Below are 13135 nucleotides of genomic sequence, written 5' to 3' on the forward strand. Positions count from 1 at the left end.
AGACAATATGAATTAAAAAAGGTCATGTACATGGTGCATACCTTTAGTCCCAGCTACCCAGAAGACTGAGACAGAAAGATTGCTTGAACCCATAAGCTTGAGGCCAGCTTGGGCGACATAGTGAGACTATGTCCAAAAAGCAAAAGAATTTAAAATACAAGTAGCTTTGTAGTATTATTACAAAAGTAATTTTGACCTCAAAAAGTGACCCTAAAAGTTTCTCGAGTACCCCCAAGCATCTCTGAACACAAAGCTCTTTGAGAAGCACTGATATAGACCAAACCCTGAGTTTTATGGAGTCTCCTCAAGGGCCGCCAGCTTGCATTTGTCAAGAGAAGAGACTAGTAGGCAGGCTGTGACTTCCCATCCTTCTGCTATTGGAGAAACATACTTTAAAATTTTTTCTTAGTATTTTATATACATTCACATTTCACATGATGATGTCTCCATCAACACCACATATGCAGCAGAGGTCACATAGATTGTACCATCTGGTGAGGTGCACTTCTAGGTGTACAAATACTCTATCGCCGCCACATAGCAACAAAGGCCCCCGAGAAGGCATCAGAATGTAAGCAGCACACACACTTGCCACCTTCCAGGGCCATCTTCCTTTGAATATGGGATTCTATGGGGGAAAAAAAAGCACAGTTTTTAAACCACTGCTAGAATGTGTATTGTGTGGCCCAGTGCATAATAGAGAAAAGAAACCTGAGAGTTGGAAAGATATGGTCTTCATTTTTTAAAGGAGGGAAATGTTTTAGTTTAAAATCTATATTTTAGTTATAAGTATAATATACACTTAGTTTAAGATCTACATTTTAGTTATAAGTATAATATACACGTTTTTCTTACAAAAGTCTGAAAAGTTTTCAAGTGAAGAAAAATTCATAAAATATATACTAGCCAAGAATATATATCACAACGTATGTAGCACACTGTTTTTTAAGTAAATGTACTTATTCAGAACTCACTCACTGAATAGCTACCTGAGTGAGGTTCAGCCTAATGCTGGGGTTCAAACCCACAGCTCACACCTGCTGAGCAAGTACCCTACAACTGCACCCATATGTGCCCTCTACTTTTTCAAAAATTGGTGCATTTGTTCCAGAGGTTACCAGAGCAGAAGAGGGGTAACAAGAAGGGGTGGTGTCTGCAGCCCCTTGGGGGTGCTGGGTGGACGCCCAGCGCTCTGCTGTGGCAGTTTTATCTCCTTTCAGGGAAGCTGAAAAACTGGACTCTATCTTTAGGTCATGCACTGAGATACTGAATTACAGGACAGATCCCAAGGGCCCTGGGCTTGGTACCCAGAAGGTTCAAGCAAGCCTCCTAATGACTTCTGCTTAGTATAAAGAAAATCGAGCTATGAACATGAAAAGGTTTGGGAACTAAAAATGCTAATGATTACACCAGGTTATTTTTTTAGCTTTTTTTTTTATGTGTACAGAAATGTACACATAAGTCTAGGCCCATCCAGAGACAGAGATGGGCCATTCCTCATCTTCTGTCTGTCTCCTCAAAGTCCCTACCTATCCCCTTTGGGCAACTGCTCTTTGGCTTCTCCGAGCACAGGTTGCTTTTGCTGTTCCCGTGCTTTGCAATAGCAGAAGCGTGCCGGGTAGACTCTCACTTATGCCTGCCTCCTTCCACTCCACACTGAGATTCAACCAGATTGCAGATGTACATACAGGCCGTCCCTTCTCCGCGCTACACACCACTCACCACACAGTGGGAATGTCTCAGTTTATGTGCCCGTTCTACAGTTGAGGAAGTTGAGTCATTTCGTATGTAGGCTTTTTATCCATAGAAAAGTCAAGGAAGGTTTGCAGATAAAGTCACCATCCCCTTTCCAGTTTAAATGTGTCCAAAGGAACTTTTCGTTTTCTTTCCATTCAGTCTGAGAACTGATCTGACTATAAATTTAGCATTCATAATTTTCACTAAGAATCAAGAAAGGAAAAGGGGTTAATGTTGGCAACTTGCTCTAGTGAACTGTTTTCCTAATTCCAAAGAAACTGATCTGGCCCTTGGTGGTGATCGTGTATCAAAGGAAAGATCATGCTCTGTGTTTCTTTCTGGCCCTGTGACAGTGTCCCACACCCAGGGGGTGCTAATGTGTTTGGTTTTGGCACACAGAGCAGGTGGTGGGTGGAAGGGGAAACAGCACTCAGACAGGATCTAAAAAAAGGGGAGAGGCCCATGAAATTACCACTTTAGAAAATAAAATGATGTTTATGCACAGAACAACACAATTTCTGATTCGCACATCCCACCTCTGACATTAATCAGAGCCTTCACCTATGTGCTCTATTCTATGTCATCTTTTCCACCCCTAGTGTAGTTTACAGACTTTCTTACTTTGAAGTACAAGCAGGGGAAAAAGAGAGAGAACTGTCGCTGCCCTAAAAGGAATGAGGAAGTGAGAGAGCTGCGCAGCGTTTGGCCGGCTCTGTCTGTGTGACGGCCCATGATGGTCTTTCCGGTCCCAGTAATGTTCTGAATTTCCACCTGCCCGCCCCAGCCGCTTATAGTGCACAGCACATGAAGTTAAAGCTGCTCAGTGTCCCTCTCTCTGCCCGTGGATTAGTAGGAGCAGAGTGTCATGCTGTGTCTGCCGTTTCCCCCAGTTCACCAGAAGTAGAGGAACTCTGGCTAGAGACCCCCAAGGGTAAGTACCACAGATTAACAACAGGACTAGAAAATACGCAGCTGGGAGCAGCTACGTCAAGGGATATGTGGTAGTGTTTAACTCCGAACACAGAATGCTTGACTGCAACACGAAGGCTGCACTTCTTTAAATGTAGGGATTCTATAAATATTGTCTCTGCTTTAAGTTTCTGTCGTGGGAATAAATAGTATCACGGCAATACATTTTTTCTTCTTTCTTGAGTTCAATGCAAACATCTATGCAGAGCACTTAACGCAGTACTCGTGAGCACTTCAAGGAATTGTTAGTTGTTATTGTGAATGACATTTAGATTATCTCTTGAAAGGGAATGTCATGATGAATAACAAAGTTAGGATGGTAAAGACATCTATCTTAAAGCATTTAAAAATTAAATGTGCCTAGGAATTTGTTTCTTAATAAGCAGATAACATTTGGTAACAGACTCATTTTAAATGAAAACTTTTCTGATAGGGTTTTGGCAGAGTGGTACCAAAATTGGCCAACTTATTCTGTTGGCTGATTATTCCGTCTCTTAACTCTTTTCTGTATGATTTGTGGCAGACAGAGTCAGAGCTCCCCAGGAACGAGACTCAGCCCTGGACAGGCAACCGCAACACCAATGAAGTTGATAAGCAGCTTCGATGCTGTATGTGACCTTTTACATTTATACTCACTCACATTTTCTAGAGGCAAAAGCCAAAGACAGTTACTTAATTTTATTTTTTTTTCCTCTTTTAGCCCAAAACACTAAATGCCAATAATATGGAGACTTTGGTCAAATGTCAGTCAGAGGTAAGAAAAGTTTTTTAAAACTTTTTATTTGCACTGTGAGAAAATGGAAAGTTTTCTATTTTAATTGAATGTTATTTGGCTTAATTATCAGAGTAGAAAATGAACATCATAAATGCAGTATAGTAACATGAATAAAAGGCTATGTGTGTATTTCGTAAAGAAGACTGGACAGGTTTTTGTGATTGTTTTAACTGAAATAAATATATTTTCAGGGTGACATCAAGGAACATCCCCTGTTGGCATCCTGTGAGAGTAAAGACAGTATCTGCCAGCTAATTGGTGAGTTTTGAAAACATCCCGATCTTTTTTGTAAGTGCTAATAACCAGTGTTCTTGGTTTACAGAGCCACAGCACTTTTACTCAACTAGAAATTTGTTTCTGTGCTCTGGTGTGGACCGCAGAGCATTAACACTGAACTGACAGGCGGGCTCCTGCTTGCTGGCGTAGGGAGCACTGTCAGAGCAAAGACCCTGCCATGGCCTCCTGGCCATCTATGCTTCGCTTGTGTGCATTTGAAAAATAGACAGTGCCTTCTCCAATTTCTTCCTTCTCTAATGGAGACTGCATCTACGAATCCACAAAGCAATTGTTGTTGATCTCAAACCCCAAAGAACCTACCGTTTGCTCTTACATTTTTTCATAATAGATTTCCTTATAGCGTAACCATGACCTGGGGCTCCTGAGGCATCAGGACAGGCCGCTTCACTCTCATTCTTCTTCCGCTTGCTAGTATAAATGTGTAGGAGCATAGGCCAATCATTTAGAAAGCACAGCTTTTATAATTAGGGAAAAAAGAGAGAAAGGAAAGGAGGGAGGGAGGGACGGTGGGAGGGATGCAATCCCCATTGCAGACATGTCTCCCGGATTTTAGAAGAATAGACTACTTGTTAACAGGTTACTTAATAACTCCAAATTGTTAGATCCAGGATGCAGCCTTCCTGCAGCAATCTGAGGCCTGTCCTATAACAGCAGCAGGGAAAAGCGGGAGACTGCAGGTGCATGGGTGACAGCTCCCTCCAGTGGCCGCCTAGAGCTAGCGCGCTGCAAACGGTTGGTGGCCCGCCCGGCTGAGCCCGCCCACAAAGGGATCTTGAGCAAGTCACTTCCTCTCTATAAACTTTCGTTATTGTCACCAATCAAAGGAAGATATTAAAATAATCCACTTAACCAGAAATACCCCTTGTAGTTATTAAGGCCAATGTGTTAAGATGGTTTTTTTTTACTCTCACAGTTAGGTTTTGTTATTTTCTGTAGTAAATAGCTAGTGAAGAGAAAAACAGGAAAGGTGCGGCCTTTGAGGAACCCTAGTGTTGATGTTGAGGGGCTGGTTGCCTTGATAACAGCGTGGTTGTTTTGGGGTTGGTTTTTCTAGATCAAGAGTCATGCCTCTTGCTTTCTTGGTTTTTCAAAATTATTTCTCCCATGAGGCATACTCTAGGTGACATGATGTGACCAGCAACACCATTTTCTTACGTGAAATCTTTGCTTAGTGCCATTGTGGTCTGACTTTTCTCTTTCCCTTGTTTTCTTGGCTGTAGAAGTTAAGAAGAGAAAGACGGGGCGGCCCTGGCCCTTTCTCACAAGAAAGCTCTCCCCTGCCTCAGATTTCTCTGAGGCTTTGGAGCCTGAGTTGAAAGTGCCACTGTTTGATCAGCCTTTGTCAGCGATCTGCACTGAGGACGGCACACTGCCTAGACCCATTCAGGTAAGTGTGCATCTGCCTGTGAGCCTACTTCACTTTCTTATTGGAGGTGAAAGAAAAAAATCCTTGGGAACCTGAGTGTGATTCTCATACTAAACTCACCGGGGCTGGCAAGATCTTCCACTCTTGCAAATATGGTCTCACATCCAAGTGCAGTCAGGCGGATATCTGCCTGCCAACATTCTAGAAAGTAGGTGTATTTGTCAATGAGCTGAGAGTGATGGTTCCTCCCAAATGCTCTGACTCCACAGAGGTAAGAAGACTGAAAATCTGTAGCTTCAAAAGGTCAACGGGTAGAGGAAGCGTATAGAAAATATAAGGTAGAAAAAAAAAAGAAAATATCAGGTAGAGATACAGTATAGTGTTTCCATGGAAGTATTTGAAAAGAGGGAGGCCCCATAGTAATTTTAGAGTGTACAGAATTAGCACTTTCAGGCTGGGGATTTAGCTCAGCGGTTCGGTGGCCTGCCTTGCAAGCACAAGGACCCGAGTTCAATCCCTGGTACCAAAAAAAAAAAAGAATTAGCACTTTCACAGTCTACCTCCTCCTAGAGACATGGGAGGGTGAAGGGAGACAGTTGCTAACAATTGAATTGGAAGGCAATACAGTGTCAGTACTCTTCATAAGACCCTTTTAATGTGCTGGGCATGGTGGTGCACACCTATAATCCCACCACTCTGGGAAGCTGAGGAGGATTGCAAGTTTGAGCCCAACCTGGGAAATTTAGCAACTTAGCAGTACCTTATCTCAAATTTTTTTAAAAATTATGAAAGTCTGGGGATGTAGCTCAGTGTGCCAAGAAGGAGAAAAAAAAGAATATTTCAATATAACAAAGAGAACTAGCATTTCTGGGGAAGACATTTGATGACAGATGAAGTTAGGAACTGTTCATATAAATTATTTTAATTCTCATTCTCCAGGCTACACCTAGATTTTCATGTTTTTGTTTCCAGAAAAGCTAGGTAGGTGTCTCAAAGCCATGGGTCACCATTCCTGCTCTTTATCTGTTCCCACAGGACATCCTCGCTATTCTGTGCCTTAAAGGGCCTTCAACCGAAGGAATATTCAGGAAAGCAGCCAGTGAGAAAGCCCGAAAAGAGCTGAAGGAGGAGCTGAATTGCAGGGACCGGGTGGACCTGGAGAGGCTCCCCGTGCACCTGCTGGCCGTGGTCCTGAAGGTGAGCCTGGGGCATGTGACACAGTGGCCAACAGGCTCACACACTTTCTTGGGAACAAGGAGTGGACCCCTCTCCCTGCAAGGCAGCATCAGCTCATGTTGGAGTTTAGTTTTTTGTTTTTGTTTTTGTTTTTTTAGTGAAGACTTTTAGTTATTTAAAGAAGCACTTCTGTTTCAGTGTTCCTAGATTTCAACAAAGTTCGCCCAAAAATTTCATGACAAAAAACACTTTGATTGTCTCATGCTCAAGTCAGTAGTCCTAAATCTGGCTCCCCCAGACTTCACTCACCTGGGAATGGCGCCTCTTACTCTGCCTGTTGCCAGGAAGTTCCTAAGACACAGTACAAGTCTGAAAGACGTCCCCTCAGACTAGCCAAAGGGTAGGGCAGTCCATGGCAGGGAAGGCACTAGAACACTGAAAGGGAGCAAAAGCAAAAGGAAAGCAGGAATAGGCACAGGATGAAGTGAAGGAAGCCAACGACTCCCCTTTCCTCTCTAAGGACTTCCTCCGAAGCATCCCCCTTAAACTACTCTCATGCGACCTCTTTGAGGAGTGGATGGGCGCCTTGGAGAAGCAGGATGAAGAGGACAGAATTGAGGCCCTGAAGCAGTAAGTCCTCGAGTCATTTCAGGAGACCAAGACCGAGTCTCCATCTTCTCCTCCTTTGCAAAACTGTCAAAGCGCTTCTTGATTCATGTGTCCCAGAAATGGTGACATGCAGGGAAGGCATCTACATGAACTGTTCACCCAGTCCCAGAATAAAAACTAGGAGATGCCCAGGACCTTTAAAAGTAGTTTTAGTCATGAAAAAGGCACTTCTTCAAAAATGGGAAAGTCAGTTTTAATACTCACAAATCCTAAGAGGTGATGGGAAGTTGGGGGGAAGGCTAAATACAGGGAGTTCAACAAGGCTTGAGAAAAAACAATCATACCTGAACACTTTCACACAGGTGAACCAGGAGGGTGTGAGAATGTTAATTATCCTTAACCTATACTGTCTGGTGTCATTCAAGGCAACAATTCTCCCATAAAACATCCCCTATTGCAATTTGGAAGGAATTATTTTGTTCATAAAATTCCATAGCATATTCTATATCCTTATAATTAAATAAATGAAAACTATGTAAACACAAATTCCAGTAAACAACAGTAATTACATATATAAATGAAAGTTTGACCTATTAATGATTAGTGAATCCTAAATTCATAACTTTAAAATGCCAGTGCTTTTGCCACATCCTAAAAAAATTTGTCGATATAATTGTCCCCCATGACTAAATATTTTAGGTGATATATTTGTAGACGTGAAGACAACAGTGTCCTCTCAAAAAAAAATCCTAAAATTATTACAATAAGTTTCTTTTTTTTCCCCCCCTTTGACCTTCTTTTTTTTTTTCAGCTTTAATTGAGTTTATTGGTACATTTTAGGGATACAGTACAGTTACATTCATTGTTGGGATCTTGTACCGCTACATGACAAGTCTTGATTCTCATTTTTTCCCCTTACCTCTGCCCTCCCTTCACCCCCTCCTCCCCTCCCCATCTACAAACACTTTATTTTCATCTTTTCATTCTCTCACATTTTTTTCTTTTCCCTTTTTACTCTTCCCCTACCCATCCCACCTTCCCTACACCTTTAGCTCCTCCATATTGAAGATACACTCCTAAGTGAAATAAATAAGTCACACATGTGTAAATACCGAATAGTTTCCCTGGTGTAAATAATCTGCAACAATGCATAAGATTCTAATAAGATTACTGACATTTCCAATAAGTTTCTAACTACATTCTTCTACATCAATAATTTCAAGAAATAAAAAAGATCCCTTACTATATTGGAGTGCCTGTTTAATTTTTTGAGAAAGTGAGACTTTTAAAAACTCAGATTAGCCAGGTATGGTGGTGCACAACTGTAATACCAGAACTCAGAAGGCAGAGGCAGGAGGATGCCATGCGTTTGAAGCCAGCCTGATTACATAGTGAACTCAAGACCTGCCTGAACTACATAGTGAGAACCTATCTCAAAATAAATAAATAAATAAATAAATACTCAAATTTATTATCATTAGTAATAATATTGGTATTTAAGTGCTACCTTGACTGTATTTGTGAACATGCCTTTACACGCTGATTTATTCTCTGTAAAAATTTCTCAGAGTGGCAAAATATTAGGTCATGATTATTTGGTGATCACAGTTCAAAAAAAAAGGCAAGAAAACCAGTCTTGTGGTCTTCAAAACAGAATTTCTGGGAAAAAAAAGCAGAATTTCTGCAAGTTAAATGACTACTCAATAAAATGATTTTCAAAATGTAAAGGCAAATTCTGGTATCTGATTCAAGCTCTGATTTATACTTTTAGAGTCACATAAGTAAGAAGTAAGAAAAGGCAGTGTTACTGGTGCCCCAGATATAAAGACCTTGTGGCTAACCAGTCTCACTCTGTGTCATTGGCCACTGAAGTGTCTAAACAATATTTCACATAATTGTGAAAATGCTCCTTCCGCATTTCAAAGGAAGTCTGGTTTTGGCAGAAACTTCCAACAGACTGTGTGCAAGCTAGATAGACTATTGTTCCCCTCGAAACTGAGATCCCTTTCCTTTATTCCAGGGTTGTAGGTCAGCTCCCCCAGCCCAACATCCTGCTGCTCAAACACTTGGTCTCCGTGCTGCACCTGATCAGCAAGAACGCAGAAGTCAACAAGATGGACTCCAGCAACCTGGCCATCTGCATTGGACCCAACATGCTCACCCTAGAGAATGACCAGAACTTGTCATTTGAGGCACAGAAAGACTTGAACAATAAGGTTTGTTCTGTTTATTTATGAAAAACTCTCAATTTGTGATCTCATCATCTGTTTTCGAAAGCTCAAGCAATGAAATACTTCTGAATTTCTCAAAGTGACTCATAGTAGCAGTGAAAATCTAAAATGCAGACTGTTTTTGTCATGGCTCCACTTTCTTAGATAATGCACTGATGAAGCAGAACAAATCTATGTATTCTGTCATCCTAGGAGAGAGAAGACATGTTTTTATATCCTTATTTCCCTGGATAGAAAAGCCTATTTTCCCTTCTGGGTGCTACTTGCTGCCATCCCAGCAATCAAAGTGGAAAACAGTTTGCGTCAATGAAAAATTCAGTTACTTTAAAGTAAAAATTTTTAAATCTTTGTTTTAAAATGCCTGTCTCAAGAAAAGCAAATAATATCTAACTTTAATATATTTTGTATCAAATTTCTATATGCTGTTTTCAGAGACATAAAAATCTCCAGTTCTCTTGGAACCTCCTGAATAGTTGACCCCCAATATGTCCTCATTCTTTGCCCCCCAAATGTTCTTAAGCTTACAACCTGCTTCTTTTTCCTCATAGGTGAAGACATTGGTGGAATTTCTCATTGACAACTGTTTTGAAATATTTGGGGAGAATATTCCGGCTCATTCCAACACCCATATTGTTTCTGATGACTCCCTGGAACACACTGACAGTTCAGGTACATAACGTGCTATCATTTGATTACATGATTCAGAAGAGAAGTTCCTGACAGTCAGCCAGTCCATGTTAGTAATGTAAAGCATCCCTAAGGTTTGAAATAGAAGCCACCCTCACCATCACCAAGCCAAACTAGACTCTGTAAGGAAGTTGCTGAACATGAAAATTTGGCCCTAGAATTTTGCCAAAGCACTTCCTCGGACTGTGGACACTTGTTTGATGTCTGTCTAGAACTTTTTCCTTCTTATTCTAAATCACAAATAACTGCTAATTACTATGTAACCATACCTATAGAGTTAGGGTAAGAAATTTTTATTTCTAAGTAGTGAAATATGAGTCCATTAAAATGGAAGTCAATTCAATAAAAGAGCATCCAAAAAAATCAATTTTAAGATTTGAGATCCATAAATTTTCAGGGACTATTGCTTCCCCTCCTCTTCCTCTTTCTCTTCCTTCTCCTCTTCTTCTTCTCTGTCTCTCCCTCCTTTTTTGACCTCCTCCATCCCTCATTCATTTCCTTTTCCTACTTTCTTCTCATCTCAAGATGAATTTGGAGAGAAATAAAATTTAATATGGAAAATTTCTTATTATATCAAGCCCAGTGGGGTCCCACAAAATCACCTGGAGTCATAAGTGGCATAAATAAGATGACCTCTAATGTTATCTCTAAAAAAACTTAACAAAAAGTTCAACTGTTTCTTAACTTTTCCCAGATGTGTCAACCCTGCAGAATGACTCGGCCTATGACAGCAATGATCCAGATGTTGAACCCACCAGTGCCCACCACTCCCCCAGCAGGCAGCCCCAGGTAACCATCCCTGTGGCTGCTGGTTTGGACAACAAGGAGCGACAGGATACCTGTGAGTTAAGCTGGCAGCCCATTGTTAGCACAGTAGCCAGGCTGAAAAGCTCCCTCAGCCAACGGGCAGACAGGAGATTCTCAGAACCCAGTAGGCCACCCCCACAGGAGTGCGAGAGCCGGATGACAAACCAAAAACTAACAAAAAGTGAGGACAACTTCACCATGGCCCAGGCAGGCTCTTGTTTTGAAAATGAGAAAGCTGGAGATCCATTTCCAGAGGAGGTGTTCTCTGCAGTAGAAGGCAAAAGCAAGAGACCGATGGACCTGAGGATTAAGAACCTGACCCAGGGTTTGGCATTGCCACAGGGAGTGGTACCCAAAGCCCTTTCCAGTGGCTCCCCAGATGGGTCCTCTGATTGCTCACCTATCAATTCTCCTTCCTGCCCCAAAAGAAATTTCTTCACCAGACATCAGTCTTTCACCACAAAGACTGACAAAAGCAAGTCAAACAGAGAAATTAAAAAACACTCCATGTCATTCTCTTTTGCCTCTCACAAAAAAGTACTGCCCATAGCATCCAGCCTTGGATCTGGGAAATCAAAAGACCTTACCAGAGACCAAGTCAAGAAGAGTCTGAGGAAAGAAAGCCAGTTAGCTGGCCGGATTGTCCAGGAAAATGGGTCTGACCTTCACAGCCAAACAGCTCTAGGCTTTGGTTTGCCATCCAGGGCCTTCTCGGGTGACGATGTGTTCCAACAAGTTGAAGGCATGAGCCCTGGAAGCCCACCATCTTATGAGGAGGCCATTCAGTGCCAGGCATTGGGACTCGGGGCCTGTAGTGGCCAGACAGTTGGAAGTATGAGGGCAAGAATGCTCAGCCAGGACTCCACACTGTCATCTCTTCTGCCTTCTTACCACAGAGGGGACTCAAGGAGCAGCTGCAGTGTGGAGACACTTAGTGGACACAGACTGTCTTCCATGGCTGAGTACTGGAGGCAGAGCAGGACTGTCAGTGACTCTGTGGAGGCTCAAGGGCATGTGACTGTACCAGGAAGGCCTGGACTTCGGCTGAGGACCATGTCTGAGTCTCTACAGAAGGATAAACAGGACTGTCTAGGTCAACGGTGTAGCCAGCCAATCTTTGAGGCTGACCAACTCCACTGTGTTAAAGAATCCTACATTTAGGAAGGGATGCACCATGACTAATCGTGGTGTCTCTGTATATATATATATGACTGTATAAAAACCTGTGTGTAGATTTTTTTTTAAGTCATGAATAAGCTAGTTTTGAACATTGTACAGAGTCCTACTCCATAAGGACAGCTACATGGTCTGCATCAGATAGTCTCTGTGTGTACCTGGATTAGTGCAATACTTACCAATATAAAACGTGTATTATACACAAGGTGTTACGTGCAAAAGTGCCTGCATAAATTCTCGCATACATTTGTTTGTGTACTTGTGCACTTGTGATGCACTGCTGTTCTTTGGTCCCTGGGGCATTTCTCCCATTGGCTACTGTTTAAAAATCATTTTTGCTCTTTTTAATGTTGCTTTCAAAATCATGTCAATTTTTCTACAAGTTCTATTTAAGGGAAAATCTTTAAATCTCTGGTATAAGTTTACTCTACTAAACAAGTGTGAGGTAATTATATAGTGTAGAAGAAAGAAATAGACTGCAAGAAATAGAGTTCAGTGTTTGGGGTTGTCAGTGGCATTAGAAGGAGAAAAATGACAACAAAATTGTGAGAAGTATTTGAGTATGTCCTTTCAAACATCTAATTAAATTTGGAAATGCATTATATCAATATTAAGTCATTTAGTGCACTTTGAGTTTCTGTGTAATTCAATGGTGTCTTGTGCTATAGCATAGAGGTAAATGATTTCATGTACACTGTGTGTCATATATAAAACTTCAATGTAATTTCACTACACTGAATTGCCTTCCTTATTTGAAAATAAAAATGTTCATTCCTTGACATGGTACCATCTTTTCCTTGGTTAATAGAAATCCAAGAAAATTAATCACACACAGGTTCACTCAACAAGCGTTTATTGACTATATATGCATCATTCCAGACTAATAGGCAAGCCTAGAAATCTTGTGTTTAGGAAGAAGAGGTCCCTATTCTCTGGGAGTTTGTAAAATCATTTTTAAAAAGTGCCCACTTTAAGCTACTTTTTTCAGCAAGGAGTCATTTAGAAGCCAGAAAAATTTAGTATGTCAAATACAGAATAATATAGTGAATGTAATAATTCCCACTTCTAGTGAATTAGGCTGTTCAGTACTTTTATGCATACATATCTTTCTTCGTTTTATGACATTCAATTTGCTTAATTATTAGTAATCACAGTGATAAAACGTTGGTGAAATATTGGAATTTTACTGACCAGTGATTAGTATATTTATCCAATATCTTAGAATTGAAGGACTTCAATTTTCCTCATTTTTATTTTTTTTCATAAAATACAGCTACTGATCTGTTACAAAAATATTTTTTCATT

The 13135-nt window shown here is 41.0% G+C and overlaps 1 protein-coding gene across 1 annotated transcript; it reads left to right on the plus strand.

Annotated features, from left to right (window-relative positions):
* The first annotated feature begins 2492 nt into the window (after positions 1 to 2492).
* Tagap (T cell activation RhoGTPase activating protein) lies at positions 2493 to 12505 on the plus strand. The gene is made up of 10 exons (XM_010625245.2): positions 2493 to 2668; positions 3230 to 3314; positions 3407 to 3460; positions 3673 to 3739; positions 4999 to 5165; positions 6180 to 6341; positions 6841 to 6950; positions 8950 to 9145; positions 9709 to 9829; positions 10542 to 12505. The coding sequence occupies exons 2-10, from the start codon at positions 3288 to 3290 to the stop codon at positions 11813 to 11815; spliced, it is 2178 nt and encodes a 725-aa protein (XP_010623547.1). The 5' UTR covers positions 2493 to 2668; positions 3230 to 3287; the 3' UTR covers positions 11816 to 12505.
* The last annotated feature ends 630 nt before the right edge of the window (positions 12506 to 13135 follow it).

The sequence above is a fragment of the Fukomys damarensis genome, unplaced genomic scaffold, assembly GCF_012274545.1.
Source record: "Fukomys damarensis isolate Sample0158 unplaced genomic scaffold, DMR_v1.0_HiC HiC_scaffold_14, whole genome shotgun sequence".
Classification (NCBI taxonomy): Eukaryota; Metazoa; Chordata; class Mammalia; order Rodentia; family Bathyergidae; genus Fukomys; species Fukomys damarensis.